The sequence below is a fragment of the Misgurnus anguillicaudatus genome, chromosome 15, assembly GCF_027580225.2.
Source record: "Misgurnus anguillicaudatus chromosome 15, ASM2758022v2, whole genome shotgun sequence".
Lineage (NCBI taxonomy): Eukaryota > Metazoa > Chordata > Actinopteri > Cypriniformes > Cobitidae > Misgurnus > Misgurnus anguillicaudatus.
The window spans coordinates 10,235,661-10,250,097 of NC_073351.2; the positions used below are offsets into that span (position 1 = coordinate 10,235,661).

Sequence of the window (14,437 nt, forward strand, 5' to 3'; positions counted from 1 at the left end):
ACTATAACCTTTAGAGCTGAACATTGCTGATGTTTCTGCTGTTGATGTAGCACAATCCATGCCACTAAAGAGCTGTTTATCTCAGCACTACGCTGGAGTTGTATCATTCAGGCCTATTAGGGCTTAAGAGCGAAACGGTCAGCAGTAAACAATCCCAAGCAAATACTAGAAAGCGCCTGCTGACAGCCAATTAGAAATTACCTTAGCCGAAACAAAAAGCCTGAAAGCGAGGAGCTAATGATTAGACATGAGCCGTAATCTTTCTTGACCAGATATCAGGAGAACTGATGCTGATGTGGTTGCCAGGGTGTTGCTATGCATCTGCTAAGATGTTCTCAATGTATTTGTGACCCTGTCTGTGACATCCAGGTTAATGTTGTTACTTATTGCCCAGGTAAAAATCTGAAGTCTGTTAGTTTACCCAAGCAACCTTTTACCATGGGTTCACACCATAGACTGTAAAAAAAGATGGACGTAGTGTCCGTGACATCACCCATTGGTTTCTGAAGATCGTTTTTGAAGCTTTTGGCCGCGCACCATCGCACATCACTCGCGAGTGGTCTGGTTGCTGAAACCACGCCCCCCTAGCTCGATTCTTGTGACCGCAGTGGCTGGTCAACCCTCACTCAAGTGGCCACGCCCTTAATTATGCAGAAATTTAAAGCTTAATATAATTTAAATTATTTTTTGTACCAGGCTGTAAACATATTATTTTCTGCTGTACAGTTGGATATTTTAATATGGTGGTATATGGGAATTGACTCCCTTTTGGAGCCTGCGTCTAGCGGCCAGTCGATGAATTGCAGTTTAAGTCTCTTCTGTATTGGCTTCATCAGAGATATCCGAAGGTTGCCCCTCTGTTTACACCAGCTGTGTTTGAGGCTTCAAAATCGCGTTTACCGCGTTTAGTTTGCCGCTTGAACATTTTGAGTATACTCGCTTCATTCGCGCAAAAAAGCCACACGTGAAATTCTAGTCATCAAGACATTCACGCAGAAATTCGCGTCATGGGAGGGCCTTCCATAGGCTTCTGCGACTCCGCTCACTTCCTGTAATCACGTCACTACTAGAGCAAGCTTCTTATTGGTTAACACAGCGCATTTTTCCGCCAAAGTTAAAAAATTTAAACTTGCGCGTTTGCCGCAGCAACGCTCAATTTGCGCGAACTAGACGTGCGAATGAGGCGGATTCGCGTGTACCGCGGCGCACTAAACGCCTCACTTGCGCCGCACGACCTTCAGACGCGCGTAAACGCGTCTTTACATTGACTTAACATTGAAATCACTCGCGCTTGATGCCTCTACTGTGCCTGGTGTGAATGCAGCTTAACACTTTTGGCATTAAAATGCAATGCACAGCTCACGATTGCACAAAGTTTTTAACTCTTTCACCGCCAGCATTTTTCACGATTTTCACAAAAGTTTAATGCCTTCCAGAAAATGCTCCTTTTAAAAATATATAAACATACTGTAAGGGATCTCAGGTTTCGGAAGGAGAACAAAACTGCAATCATTCCCGGGTTTCGGACACAATATGTCTGAGAGCGTTGCTAGAGTACGAATATATTGTATTGCAATATGGAGCGTTTAAGTATTAACCTTAAATCAAAACTAAACAACAAATTTGTAAATGAAAAGGTTACAGTACTGACTTAAAGTTACAGTTGAAATGGTTATACTATAAATGCAGGAAATGGTAAATAATACAAACAATTGACTGTTTCCAATGTATGTGAGATATTACCTGATAAGATAACAGAGAACAGAGAGAACGGAGAAAGAAAGTTTAGAAGAAAGAGATTCACACTTGAGAACTGAAATCTAGGCCTAATGGCCCGAACCCCAGATCTTAGGTGAAGAAAGAAAGGAAAGGGGAAAAGGCAAATGCAAAGGCAAAAGCCAAAATGCAAAAGCCCAGAGCTCATAAAAACATTGACCTTTATCCTCTTCCTCTTGACCATGTGACTAAGCCTAACTTGATACATTCAAATTGACCAATCAGTAGACCACCTTTAACCCCCACTGTAACGGCTGTGACAATAGTCTTTGATCACTATCACGCAGGAGGTTTTAACAAGTTGTAACCAAGTATTCATTCCTATATTTTTAATCTTACAATACAATATATGAAATAAAAGAACAGACCCTCTGTTTTCAAAAAAAAAAATCTGTTTTATCCTACCTTCATGTGTTCTGTTTTTATCACCTCTCAAATATGTGTAGGTTTCATCAAAAACACAAAATTTTGAGCAAAAAGCTGAGATAATTCCATTTTTGAGAAGGACTTTTGATAGAGATCAGATGCAGGGCGATCTTTAAAACATACACGGACATACAGCTGTTTGCCCTAGGGCAATACTTCCGGTTTTTATAAGTTGCGGAAGAGCGCCACCTGGTGGATAATAGCGGTATTGCAGATTGACGAGATAACTCGTCAAAGGCGGGGAAAGAGTTAAAGGACAAGTTTGGTATTTTACACTTAAAGCCCTGTTTTCAGATTGTTTATGATGAAATAGAACGGTTTTGACTGAAATTTGGACATATGATGCTGGCCCCAGAATTTTCGGGTGTTCGATGTATCAGCCCTCCACCTCTACAATGGCTTTTGCAGCGATTTTTTGCAGCGGTGAGTTTCACGTCTTTGTAAACGAAAGTTTAATGCTTTTAATGAAGGATTGTTCCAGTGCACCTATACAGCCATTTTAGAGATGGGAGCTGATACATCAGAAACCGAAAAATTCTCGGGTCAGCATCATATGTCCAAATTTCAGTCAAAACCGTTCTATTCCATGATAAACAATCTGAAAACAGGGCTTTAAGTGTAAAATACTGAACTTGTCCTTTAAGAATCACTAACATTTCACATTTAGATTTGCTTTGCACCAGTGCTATTTGTTAAATATTTCACAGGAAGGAGAGGTCAAGTCTAGATAGACTTCTTTTAATCGCTCTTATTTTTCAAAAATGATCTGATTGAAAAATTGTATGTTATAATGCCAAGCACCCATTACTCACGCTAAAAGTTGGTTTGAATTTGGTTTTAAGAAGATCAGAGCTGGCATATTCCACACACATCTGCAACTAGTCAGAGCAATTCAATGCCACAATACTGTAAGATCAAAGATGAGTATAATGTCTCTGAGGTTTACCCGGCAGGGTACAGTAGTCATGTTGTGGTGAGGGTTGAGGGGCAGACACAGAAGAGCTGTTCATCTCACGCATTACACCACCAAAACAAATTACTCTCCTTAATTAAACTCCAGAGGCCAAAATGTTGCTGAATCGCAATGAAATCTCCCCATTAATAAGAGTGGAAAACCCTAGGGGCGGTGGAGAGGTGAGAGCACAAGGTAAAACTGAATTGAGTCTCTACAATGTACTGACTTCCAGTCAAGGTTAAAAGAGTGTGTAATAGGAAATTTGCTTGCGTAACAGAGGCTGCCAGACATAATACATCTAGTCCTTGATAACAAAAATAAACACAGAATATGGACAGCAAACTTTCATATTTTAGTGGTGTTTGTAAATCACATATAAATCAACACTTATACTTAGGATGAGAAGTGTGTAAATCCTCATGTTATAAACTGTTGCACTGTTTTGCTGCATGACATGATACTCAAAATGTTGCTTGCTTGGGGGAAACAAGTTATGACTATAAGTACGGTTTTTATCTAAAAAATTCAATAGGCTGACATTAGAGGACATGACACCCTTTTCAAGGTGTTTGGACATAAATGTGTGCTGGCGGTGTGTGAACACAACCCTACAACAACAAAAAATCCACCAACTTCTTTTTTAATCCCCATTTAACTGATTCTCTTGTTAATGTGATGTCACACTAACAAACCCACTGCCACTGTCTGACTGGTAAATTTTACCTAAAAACTTTTCTAAATGTGTTTGATTGCGTATTGTAGCGCTAAGACGGCTTAAGATACTATTGTCTCAAACTGTATTCACAGGAATCAGATATATTTTTAACTGTTGGTAAGGGAGTGAGCAGCTGTAGATCATTTGCATTTAAAGATACACACACAAAAATCTTTTTTTTTCACACTCAAATAAGGCATTTGAACATGAGATAACAAATGATCTGTATTTTGAGCTAAAACTTTTCATTTTGGGACTGTTGCCTTTAATGGGATGTTCACCCAAAAACAAAATCTCTGTCCGTTCAAACGATATGAGGGTGAGTAAACAATGACAATGTCTTTCTTTGTTCTTCAGAACCCAAAAACGGTTTTAAAATGTTGCTTTGAATTTTCTGGTTACTATGAGAATGGATGGTGACCCCGTTCAATCTTTAAAAAGACCCTTTATTGAAGAAGAAATACTGCGCTGTATTGAAGAAAAATGTGATATGCTATACCATGCTAACTAATGCGATGCAATATTTATTTTTCTAAAATCTATTTGAATTGTATCAAAATATATTTTAAATTATATAACCAACATACGTTTCATATTTCAGAAAAAAGAAAGCATCACATGCTTATAAAAACAGCCATGAGACTTATGAAAGTGAACTGCCATGTGTTACTGGCACATAAAACAATGGCAGGTACACAGTTTAAACATTTTAACGATGTAAATATAAACGAATAAAAAATAAATAAAATAAATATCACCGCTATCATGCACAGTTGCACACACAAGTATATACCAACTAACATAGGCGTGCGCATGGCCGTAGCTACCATTGAGGACACCGAGGTCATGTTCTCAGTAGTTTTTTTTTGAAGTTTCGTTTCATTTTGATGTGAAAATAGCCAATGAGACAATCCTTGCATCTACAGACCGTCACGTGCAGTGATGGAAATAACGGCGTGATATATAAACATCGTTTCCTTACAGCATTATTTTTTCAGTAAAGAGTAATCAAATAAATGACTGTTTCCCCGTTATAACGCCGTTACTGTTACTGATATTAAAATGCTGCGCGTTAGTATAATTAATCTAACTGAATGTGCGTGCCAGATACTATATTATCCGTATCAACCTAAAACTTTGACTATATGTTACTTTTTCAAGTATTAAATTGAGTCTCTACAATGTACTGACTTCCAGTCAAGGTTAAAAGAGTGTGTAATAGGAAATTTGCTTGCGTAACAGAGGCTGCCAGACATAATACATCTAGTCCTCGATTATAACAAAAATAAACACTGAATATGGCCAGCAAACTTTAACTTTTTTAGTGGTATTTGGAAATCACATGTAAGTCCCCACTAATATTCAGGATGAGAAGTGTGTAAACCCTCATGTTATAAACTGTTGCACTATTAAAGCAACATTAAAGAGTTTTTGCTCTTTGCTCCCCCTACAGGTTAGAAGCATAATTGTTCATTACCACTGTCGTAAATACTGCAGCATAGCTGGCTCTGATTGGATTGTAGGTCTGCCATAAAGCAAGTTTTTGTAGTTTTCACTCGAACTACAGGACTGCGACCCGACGGCTGGACACTTCTTTAGTGCTGTTTTGCCCGATAGAGGGCTACAAAGCGAATCTGAAAGTGCCCTTCACCCTGTTTCGAGTGGATGAATGACTGAAACTTTTTTGGAAACATTATTTTAAGATAAAAACAACTCTTTGGTGTTGCTTTAAAATTTTATCGCAAATTTTGGGCAAACCATTGTGATATGCATATTGCGGTACAGGTACAGTTACTTTAATGATATTTTATTTGAGTACAAGTAAAGTTACTGGTCTAAAAATCTACTCAAGTAAAAGTAAAAATTACTTTTTTACAGCGGGGAGAGGTGGGGGATTCTAGTACAAAAAGGACAAATGAATATAAATCACAAACTAGTTGTTTTTAATTGTAGGAACACCTTTACATAATAAATAAAATAAAAAGCTTTATTATAACCAAGAAACATTTATGGAATTGTTTAATGAGTTTTACAGGTGAGTTAATCATTTTCGAAGCAAAAAAGGTCAGCAGCTAGTAAATACAATCACTATAGTAAGGTTGTATTTGATGTATTGCTGGTAACATACAGACTTTTATTAAACTATATATAGTTTATATGAGCATGTAATGAGATAAGTGCCATGCCTATATACTTTTATCATTTACACGTTTATCGTCTTCTATCTAGCTTCCCTGACCTGGGTACCTGGGGCCGGTTGCACCAGCCGTGTGTACGCTACAACGTAGCCTAGTTACGACGTAAATGGGCACTAAGTTACAACTTACGCACTACTAAATGTTTTTCCGTTGCACCATTTCAAATAAAAGTGTACTGTTTTGAGGTCAATAACGTTGGCTTTAACGTCTTATTAAATTTCAGTTTAGGCCAGTCATGAATGTGTTTGAAATTACGTGCTGTTCAGACTATTTCCTGTTTACCTATTAGAAGGCTTGTGATTGGGTTAAGAAAAATAGACGTCATTCTATGCGACAAAGCATTACTTTAAGGAGAGCTTACTATCTACTAGCTACATTCTGCCTTTAGAACAAATGGTGCAACCGAATAAAGTACAGAGTTAGTTATAAACTAGCTAGTAGTTACTAAGCCTCTAATTTGTACGTTACGTCCCAGTTTAAGTAAGAACATAAGAACGACTGGTGCACCCCTACCCTGAATGTGCATGGTGTCAAAAACGATTGACGTGCCGTAAAAATAAGCGGTAAAACCTTGGTCGGCAATTCCGTACTCAAGAGCATGAATTGAAACCTACCTTTAATAGGAATGAAACACTCGCTTCACATTAGTGGATAGTGGTCGCTTAAATATGGCAGGTTTTTTATAAGAATTGAATTGAGGGTGTGAATTAGCTGGCGCCTGTCTTGTCCGTCTCCATGGTTCTTTTTGTGAGTTTAGCGCGTTCCCCCGCCCATCAATCAACATACGTGGCGCGCCTTTATCACCTTGCTTTTTTTACTCCATAACGAATATGACTTAAAACGTAGCAAAGTACACTACTTAAAACAAAACATACTTAATAGGGATGCACGATATATCGGCCGACATAACGTTATCGGCCGATAACTGCTTATTTGTAATATTATCAGTTATCGGTCTGATAGCAAAATTAGGCCGATAAATGAAAGCCGATAGATGATGGATTCTTTTGGTTTGTTGAACCACTTCACTTGCTCATTGCTGGCCATGTGGAGTTTTGATTGGTGCTTTCTGTGACATAGCACGAAGATGACACGTGTTGCGGGCTTAAGAAGAGTATGCTAGTCTAGCGCAAAGACAAGATGCTCGCGGTCTGGGAGTTTTTCATTGTGAAAATAATATGAATATTTATCGGCCTATATATCTCGGATATCAGCCCCCAAATATAAAGAATTATCGGTTATCGGTATCGGCCAAAATTTCCATATCAGTGCATCCCTAATACTCAAGTAAAGTAAAATTACAGATTTTAAAAACTACTTAAAAAAGTAGTAGTACACAAAAAACTACTACATTACAGTAACACGAGTAAATGTAATTCGTTACTTTCCACCTCTGTGGTACGCCCACTTATTTGGCATATTGGGCTGCCCTACTTTTATGTATCTTTTATTTGATCAAAGTCCTGTTGTTCAGTCAGTTTAGGATGTTTTCTTTAAAATATTATGTAACAACTAAAACAACAGCGATATCCACAACAAGAAAGTGAAGTGGTAATTGTCTTAAGGACACTTGAAATACATGACACAAGTCAAGATATTTGCTTAACACTTCTGGATCAATTTGAAGCTTGAAGGCTTTTCTGGTAACTACTCCCAATGTAACCAGAAAACTCAGAACAAAAACAAAAATCTGTGTTTGGATTCTGAAGAACAAAGACAGGCATTATGGGTTCAAACAACATGAGGGTGATTAAATAATGACAGAGTTTTCATTTTTGGGTGAACTATCCATTTAATCACACTCAGAATAGCCAAAAAATGGCATTAAACTATGAAGAAAATGTTCAATTTGTCGAGCATAAACCCACATTTTAAAAAACAGAAAAATGTATTGCGTTCGTAACACCTGCCTTTGTTATTGGTTTTGCTACGGTTTCATTTTTCTTTCTTGAATCTTCATCCAATTTATAGCACTCCAGATCAATAAAACTGTTTCCAAGACAACCCGCAGGTGGAGAAAAAGTTGATAAAAACAGTACGTAGCTGAAGCGAGCAGAATTAAACTACTTAAGATGCTGATGGCTAGCCGGCATCCAGACAGAAAGACAAGCAGGAAGACCTGGACTGAAACTATATTGTCCATCCGACCATGTCAATCAAATGGCAGCCAGCATCAGTTCATTCGAGTCAACATCTGCCGTGTCAGCCGAACACACACATACAAAACAAAAATCAGCCATCTTGGGAAGCTTCCGACAGTCGGCCCATTTCACAGTCGGCTGGCAGCGCTAATGGCTTTTTTCAGCCTGTGAAAAAGCACAACTCAATCGACTCCTCCAAGAGAGAAGCAATCAGAGCGGGAGAAACCAAAAGAACGCCAGGACGGCAAATTTTTCTCACAAACACATTTTTCTTATGTGGATAAGGGACTTTTACATACTGCTCTTATGGATGTAAAAATATAGAAAAATGCAAATTTGCCACACATAGTTGGACAAAACACTACATTTCTGTCTTTTGGCCTAAAGGCAACACAGATACAAAATGAAACCTGAAGCGTTAAATCTTGGAAGCCGATGCTCACTTTGAAAATGATCTTCTTTAGTGCCTTGTTCAGGCTTAACCTTGTCATTTCAAACTGCAGGAACGAGGTATCACATGTCTCACTTTCACGATGATGCCTTTAACCCTAGTGAAGATTGCCAGTTTAAAGACAAAAGACTTGTCAATCAAACCACTTACCCAAGCACTTGTAGGGAACCACGATGTGGCCGTGGCCTTTGCACTGTTTCTTGTCTTTTTTGCACCAGTTCTCAATCTTGACTGGCTGGTTGGCCTCCACAACATTTGAGATTTGAAGTTCAGGGTAAATCTGAAAAAAAGAAAGCAGAAAAATGGGCTTTAGTCGGAACAGCAGGGAGTCATCCACAATCTCCAGATGCCATCTGTTAGAGTAACTAACCGACATGATTTAGTCTCTCCCGAAATGCCATTTAAAGGACAAGCTCAAAGCGTACAAAGAGAAAACTGTTGTTTTCATGTTTCATAACAGACATTTCAATATAGCTTTTTATTGTATTTTTAGTGTAAAGGGTGTTGAGATGATGAAACTATGAATCTGTGAGACGTAAAGTATAGCCCTAACCCCAAAAGTGTACTGGAATAGAATACAGCCGACAAAAAGCAATAAGCCACACATCACTTTGAGCCCAAGAACAGACATCCCTTAACCCCGGTAAAAATCACTGTAATGGTGACTTATTGCTTTAATAAAACAATGTGGCAATGTGAACATGGTAAAAGGCCCATCATGTGGCATTATTTTACCTCTTGACAGTACTCCAGCACTTCCTTTTTGGTTCCAACACAGGTATTGGTACCGGCAGGGTCCGGCTCCCAGCGGCCAGTCTGTATGTTAATGTGCATGTTAAGTTTGCCGCAGAACATGGCAATCTGCGGTTCGGCCACAGCAAATCCGGTACCTGCGTTTGCCGCCAGCGCCTGTGGAGCAGAGATGAGAAAAGGATGAAGTAAATAAATGTGCTCATTACAGGTTAATAAAAGTTGAGCGGGTTCAGACCTGCAATAAGAAACTCATGGGGGTCTGGACGCCATGCCTGAGTTCTTCTATAATGACTGATTTGACCCAGAGATGAAAAGCATGTCATTTGGCAATATCTTTTTTCACGTTCATGACCCGAGGCACATTTAATGACTCATCCATTAAAAGGATTTCAGCTACTAAAGCCTTTAAAGAAATTGTGAATAAGATCTTATTTCCTATTGAAACAGGAAAAATGCCAAAAGACCTTTAGTGTTCTTTACAACCCGTTAAAACGTAGTTTGCAAGAAATTTTTGAAGTATTTCTAGTTGATGGCAGGTGGTATTAGTGGAAGAAAAGTCTTTAAAAATAAGACCTAATTTGCACGAATTGGCTACAAATCGTACATAAGGCACAAATGTGGTCATATGAAATGAATATGAATTAGCCACCTCGTAAAATACGTACGAATTGCCATGAGATAGCGTTGTTATCTCGTATGGTATGTCAGGGCTCAACATAAAGGACGGGGCAAGCGTGAGAGACGTTCGGGCCAGTAAAAAGTATCATCACTTGCCCGATCCGACAAGTGCTTCACCATCAGTCACTAAAATATATTTTCATCAATGTATATTATTTAACATCTTGGAAGCAGACATCTACTTGGGTAAAACACGACGAAAATTTGCGCCCATGGGCGTTCTGATGTGAAAACGAGGTTTGTTCAGGCGCATTGTTGGCGAATTTCTGTTTTGAGGCGACTAAAATAGACTACACCATAGAGCAGGTTTTTGTAGGTCAAAAGTCTTAAGTCAATGGCGCAATATGTTTTTTTTTATTTAAACAGCGCGTTAGTAATATGCGCCTATAAACGGGACGACAACGTGGGTTTGCTTAAACTGGGGGTCTTCTTCCTCTTCTTAGTTTTTCAGTTTACAAAGTCCATCATCTAAATAGGGATTAGACATAGCGCCAGTGCAACTGGCTAAAAGGGGATGAGAGATAAGACTCTCATTTGTTTATTGCACGTTACGCCCAAAAACACACCCATTACTCATTATGAGAATATGAACAACCCTTTTCGACAGTGCGCTCAGCGCACAAACCATTTTTCCCGTCATTAAATTAGCAAAAGTGGCATTGGGCATGCCCATTTAGACCATGCACTGTACGCTTAGATTGTTAAAATAGGGCCCACAGAATGACATAAACGATGCGAATTGGGCGACACAATTGCCACAAATTCTCAATATTCGTCTCAATTGCATCTTCTTTACAAGTTAAAAAATTCCAAGTCGAACAGGAAATTCGAATGGCGAGTTGTCGCACAAACCAATCAGTGAAGGGCTTTATTGACAAGTCCCGTTTGACCTATATGGTTGTATCAGAAAATGGAGTAGAGCATTGTTTTCATTTGCTAAAATGATGCGAAAAGTAATCCCGCTAGTGATCTAGAGCAAGTAACGCCATGTGAATATTTTCTTTTGGTGTGCACGCTCCATAAGACATATTTCACATGCTCTATTATCACTGTTTGTCCACTTAAAGTGATTTTAATTTGATGTTATTTGTTTGCTTACATACATGCCTCACTGCATTGAGAGTCTTTCTGTCCTGTACGTGTATGTGTGTGTGTGTGTTTATAGCACACGGTCATGCCTCAGAAAACGCACATTGACCTTCATGGATGACTCTCAACACACTCCAGGGACAAAACGAAAATGTCCGACAGCCTTTAAACGCATCATTTCCTGCTGATGGCTGGGTCTGATGACACCCGCTTCAATGCACCACTCATATCAGTGGGACTTAAAGCAATGCCCTGTTGCTTAACATTTACTGGTCATGGCCCAGATACACAGTACAGGGGTTTTTGGACACGGCACGATCCGAGATGCCACAGCTGGGATTTTTGTTATTACTGTCACAGAGAGTAGAATCACATTTGTAAAGTCCCCAAAAAAACCAAACTGGTTTGAACACCAGCTTAACTAAAATCCCCTACCTCCATGAAAGCATTAAAGTTTTCCCCTCGCCGACCTGTGTCCCCCTTTGTCCTTCCTGTTGATAGGACACAATCTCATTTATACTACCATGTTCTTCCTTTTTCCCTGGAACAGGAAGCAGCTACGCCCGGCCACGGCCGGTCATTACAGCTCAACACAAACATTTCTCGATTGTGAGGAAAAGTAAAAAATTATGATTCGACCATTAATGTAATCAAGATGGCACAATATGAGCAAACTGATCCTTCATCAGTGCCATTGAGAAGCAAAGAAAGGGTCACAGCACAGATGTTAAACTCTCAATGACGTGTAACACTGACATTCTCATGAATAAGTTTTCTTAGTTTGACATTTTCACATAAACACCCTTGCTGAAAAGTACATAACTTACTCATGTACGCATACCGGACTGAACGGGGCTATTATGTTAAACTATAAATAAATCAAAAACTAAATTGATTTAAAAACATTTAAAAACTGAAATAAATCAATGTAGACTAGTTTAACCTGTGTTTTGCATAGGGCAATACATCCCTGCACACTTGTAAACTGCACATGTGAACAAAACATAACAAATTGAAATTGTGCTAGTAGTTTTTGGATATTTTAATGCACAACTCTTACATACGGTGTCCTTCAGTACACTAAAACAGGAAAAAATTAAAATAGCAAAAACTAAATAGTACACTCTCATGCACACACTCCACAAACTTAGTCCAACATTACAGGCAACATTACAACCGTGCTGCTCATGTAGTTGACACAGATTCAAAACCCCGAACCTCCGTCTCATAGCGACACCATCGAGCTCTGCCACCCAAGCCAAAACACACAACATCTTGCCATTAAGAAGAGAGAGTACAGAGAAAAGGGCAAAGAGAGAAACAACACTGTAAAATTGTAGAGGAGGAGCAAGAACGCCCCAATAAACTGCAGAGTCAAACGACAGACGTGACGACTTAATTTTTCCAAAACGACGCATGTCTCTTCCAATTCTCTCATTTACTCACCTTCATTCAAACCCAAATAAATGGGGTTCAATTCAAGTGCAAAGGACACTTAATCTTTTTTTTTCATTTGCTTTTTGAAGCATTAACCATTTTGGGTGACTTAAATTTTTAAGGAGCCCTTTATAATTGTAGGTTGACAGGTTTCTTATATGAATGTTTCTTAAATGGATCCTGCACTTTAAATGGCATTACTGACAGATAATAAGCAGGCTAAATAACTATAATCTTTTATTGCACTAAACTATTATAGTCCACACAGAAAGGTTATTCACGGATGACACATAATAATCAGTACAGTGCTCACGGCAGACTATTTGTCTTACAGTAATTGTCCTGAAATTTATGGAAAGGTGATGAATTACAAAAGTGGCACTTTGAGGGCTGTACCAGCAGTGCTTTAAAGGTGCCAAAGAATGCATTGAAATATGTTAAATTGTTCTCTGATATCTATATAGAAGGTATGTGGCTTTATTAAGTTTAGAAATTACCCTTTATTTTGCCTTTAGAATGAAACGGTCCATTATAACGTTATTTGAAAGGGTCATGATTAATAATGTTGAGCTCTGCTCTGATTGGCTGTTTCACAGAGCAGCTCCTTTAGTAGCTCTGTGTGTGTGCAAACAGACCTTATGTTTGAGGTAATCTCTCAGGTTTTGATAAATAATCAATAGTTTGGAGATTGTTAATGGACGTTTCTGAGTAGTAAGTTTTAGTTTTTTTCAGTATGGACCTGCAAAATGTAACTGTAACGTCAATAGTAGAACTTCAGCCTAAATGCTAATATATAGCATTAACTAGCATATAATGCTAATTTAACAGTAACAACTTTGTTGGTAAAACTTTTATGCTGTCTTTGTTACACATGTTACATGTAATTATTATAGTAATAACAGTTAAAAGAACAGTATGTAGGATTGTGGCCAAAACTGGTATTGCAATCACAAAACTTGTGGCTAAAACTGGTACTGCAATCTCACAACTGGTGGCCAATACACAAAATGACAACATAAACATCAGTTGAGGGCTGCAACTCCACTTTTTAAATGACAATATCCTGGCCAGACAACTGTTGTCAGTGATATAAGTATTTGAAATGAAATGATTTCTTAATGTCTAGTGACATATCAGGGCCATTTTGTGATTAATTGATATAAATTTCTTACATACTGTTCCTTTAATTATGCATAATTATTACATGCAACTAATCCTAACCCCAACCCTATAGTAAGTACATATTGTTGATGATTATTACTTAGTACTTAAAGGAACAGTATGTAAGAAATTTATATCAATTAATCATAAAATGGCACTGATATGTCACTAGACATTAAGAAATCATTTTCATTTCACATACACATATCAGTGACAACAGTGGTCCAGCCAGGATATTGTCATTTAAAACTGCCCTCAACTGATGTTTATGTTGTCATGTTGTGTATTGGCCACCAGTTGTGTGATTGCAGTACCAGTTTTAGCCACAAGTTTTGTGATTGCAATACCAGTTTTGGCCACAATCCTACATACTGTTACTTTAAATATATAATTACACTGTAACAGTGTAGCATTGTAACAACATTGTACTTAATGTAATGTGTAATTTAATGTTACATCACGCCTCTAATGTCACAGTCAGTGTTATGTTGAGATTGGCCTGTTTCGAGTGGTCATTTGCATGCACAAGGTTTGCATAGGGAGGAAACAATCGTGTTTGAGGCTCACGATATGTCACTACCATGTACAGACCTCTTAAATAAATATAAAAAGACAAATTCGGACACTCACTCTCTTTCAACTTCAACTCGGTGAGAT

General features: G+C 38.3%; 1 protein-coding gene across 3 annotated transcripts in view; it reads right to left on the reverse strand.

The window, feature by feature from the left end:
* aplp2 (amyloid beta (A4) precursor-like protein 2) overlaps positions 1 to 14,437 on the reverse strand; it is a 95,872-nt gene that overhangs the window by 41,244 nt on the left and 40,191 nt on the right. For all 3 annotated transcript variants that reach the window (XM_055175055.2, XM_055175049.2, XM_055175052.2), the window contains exons 2-3: positions 9,398 to 9,571; positions 8,813 to 8,942 (exon numbers count right to left, since the gene is read on the reverse strand). In XM_055175055.2, coding sequence (XP_055031030.2) covers positions 8,813 to 8,942; positions 9,398 to 9,571 — 304 coding nt within the window. The remainder of the gene's footprint in view (positions 1 to 8,812; positions 8,943 to 9,397; positions 9,572 to 14,437) is intronic.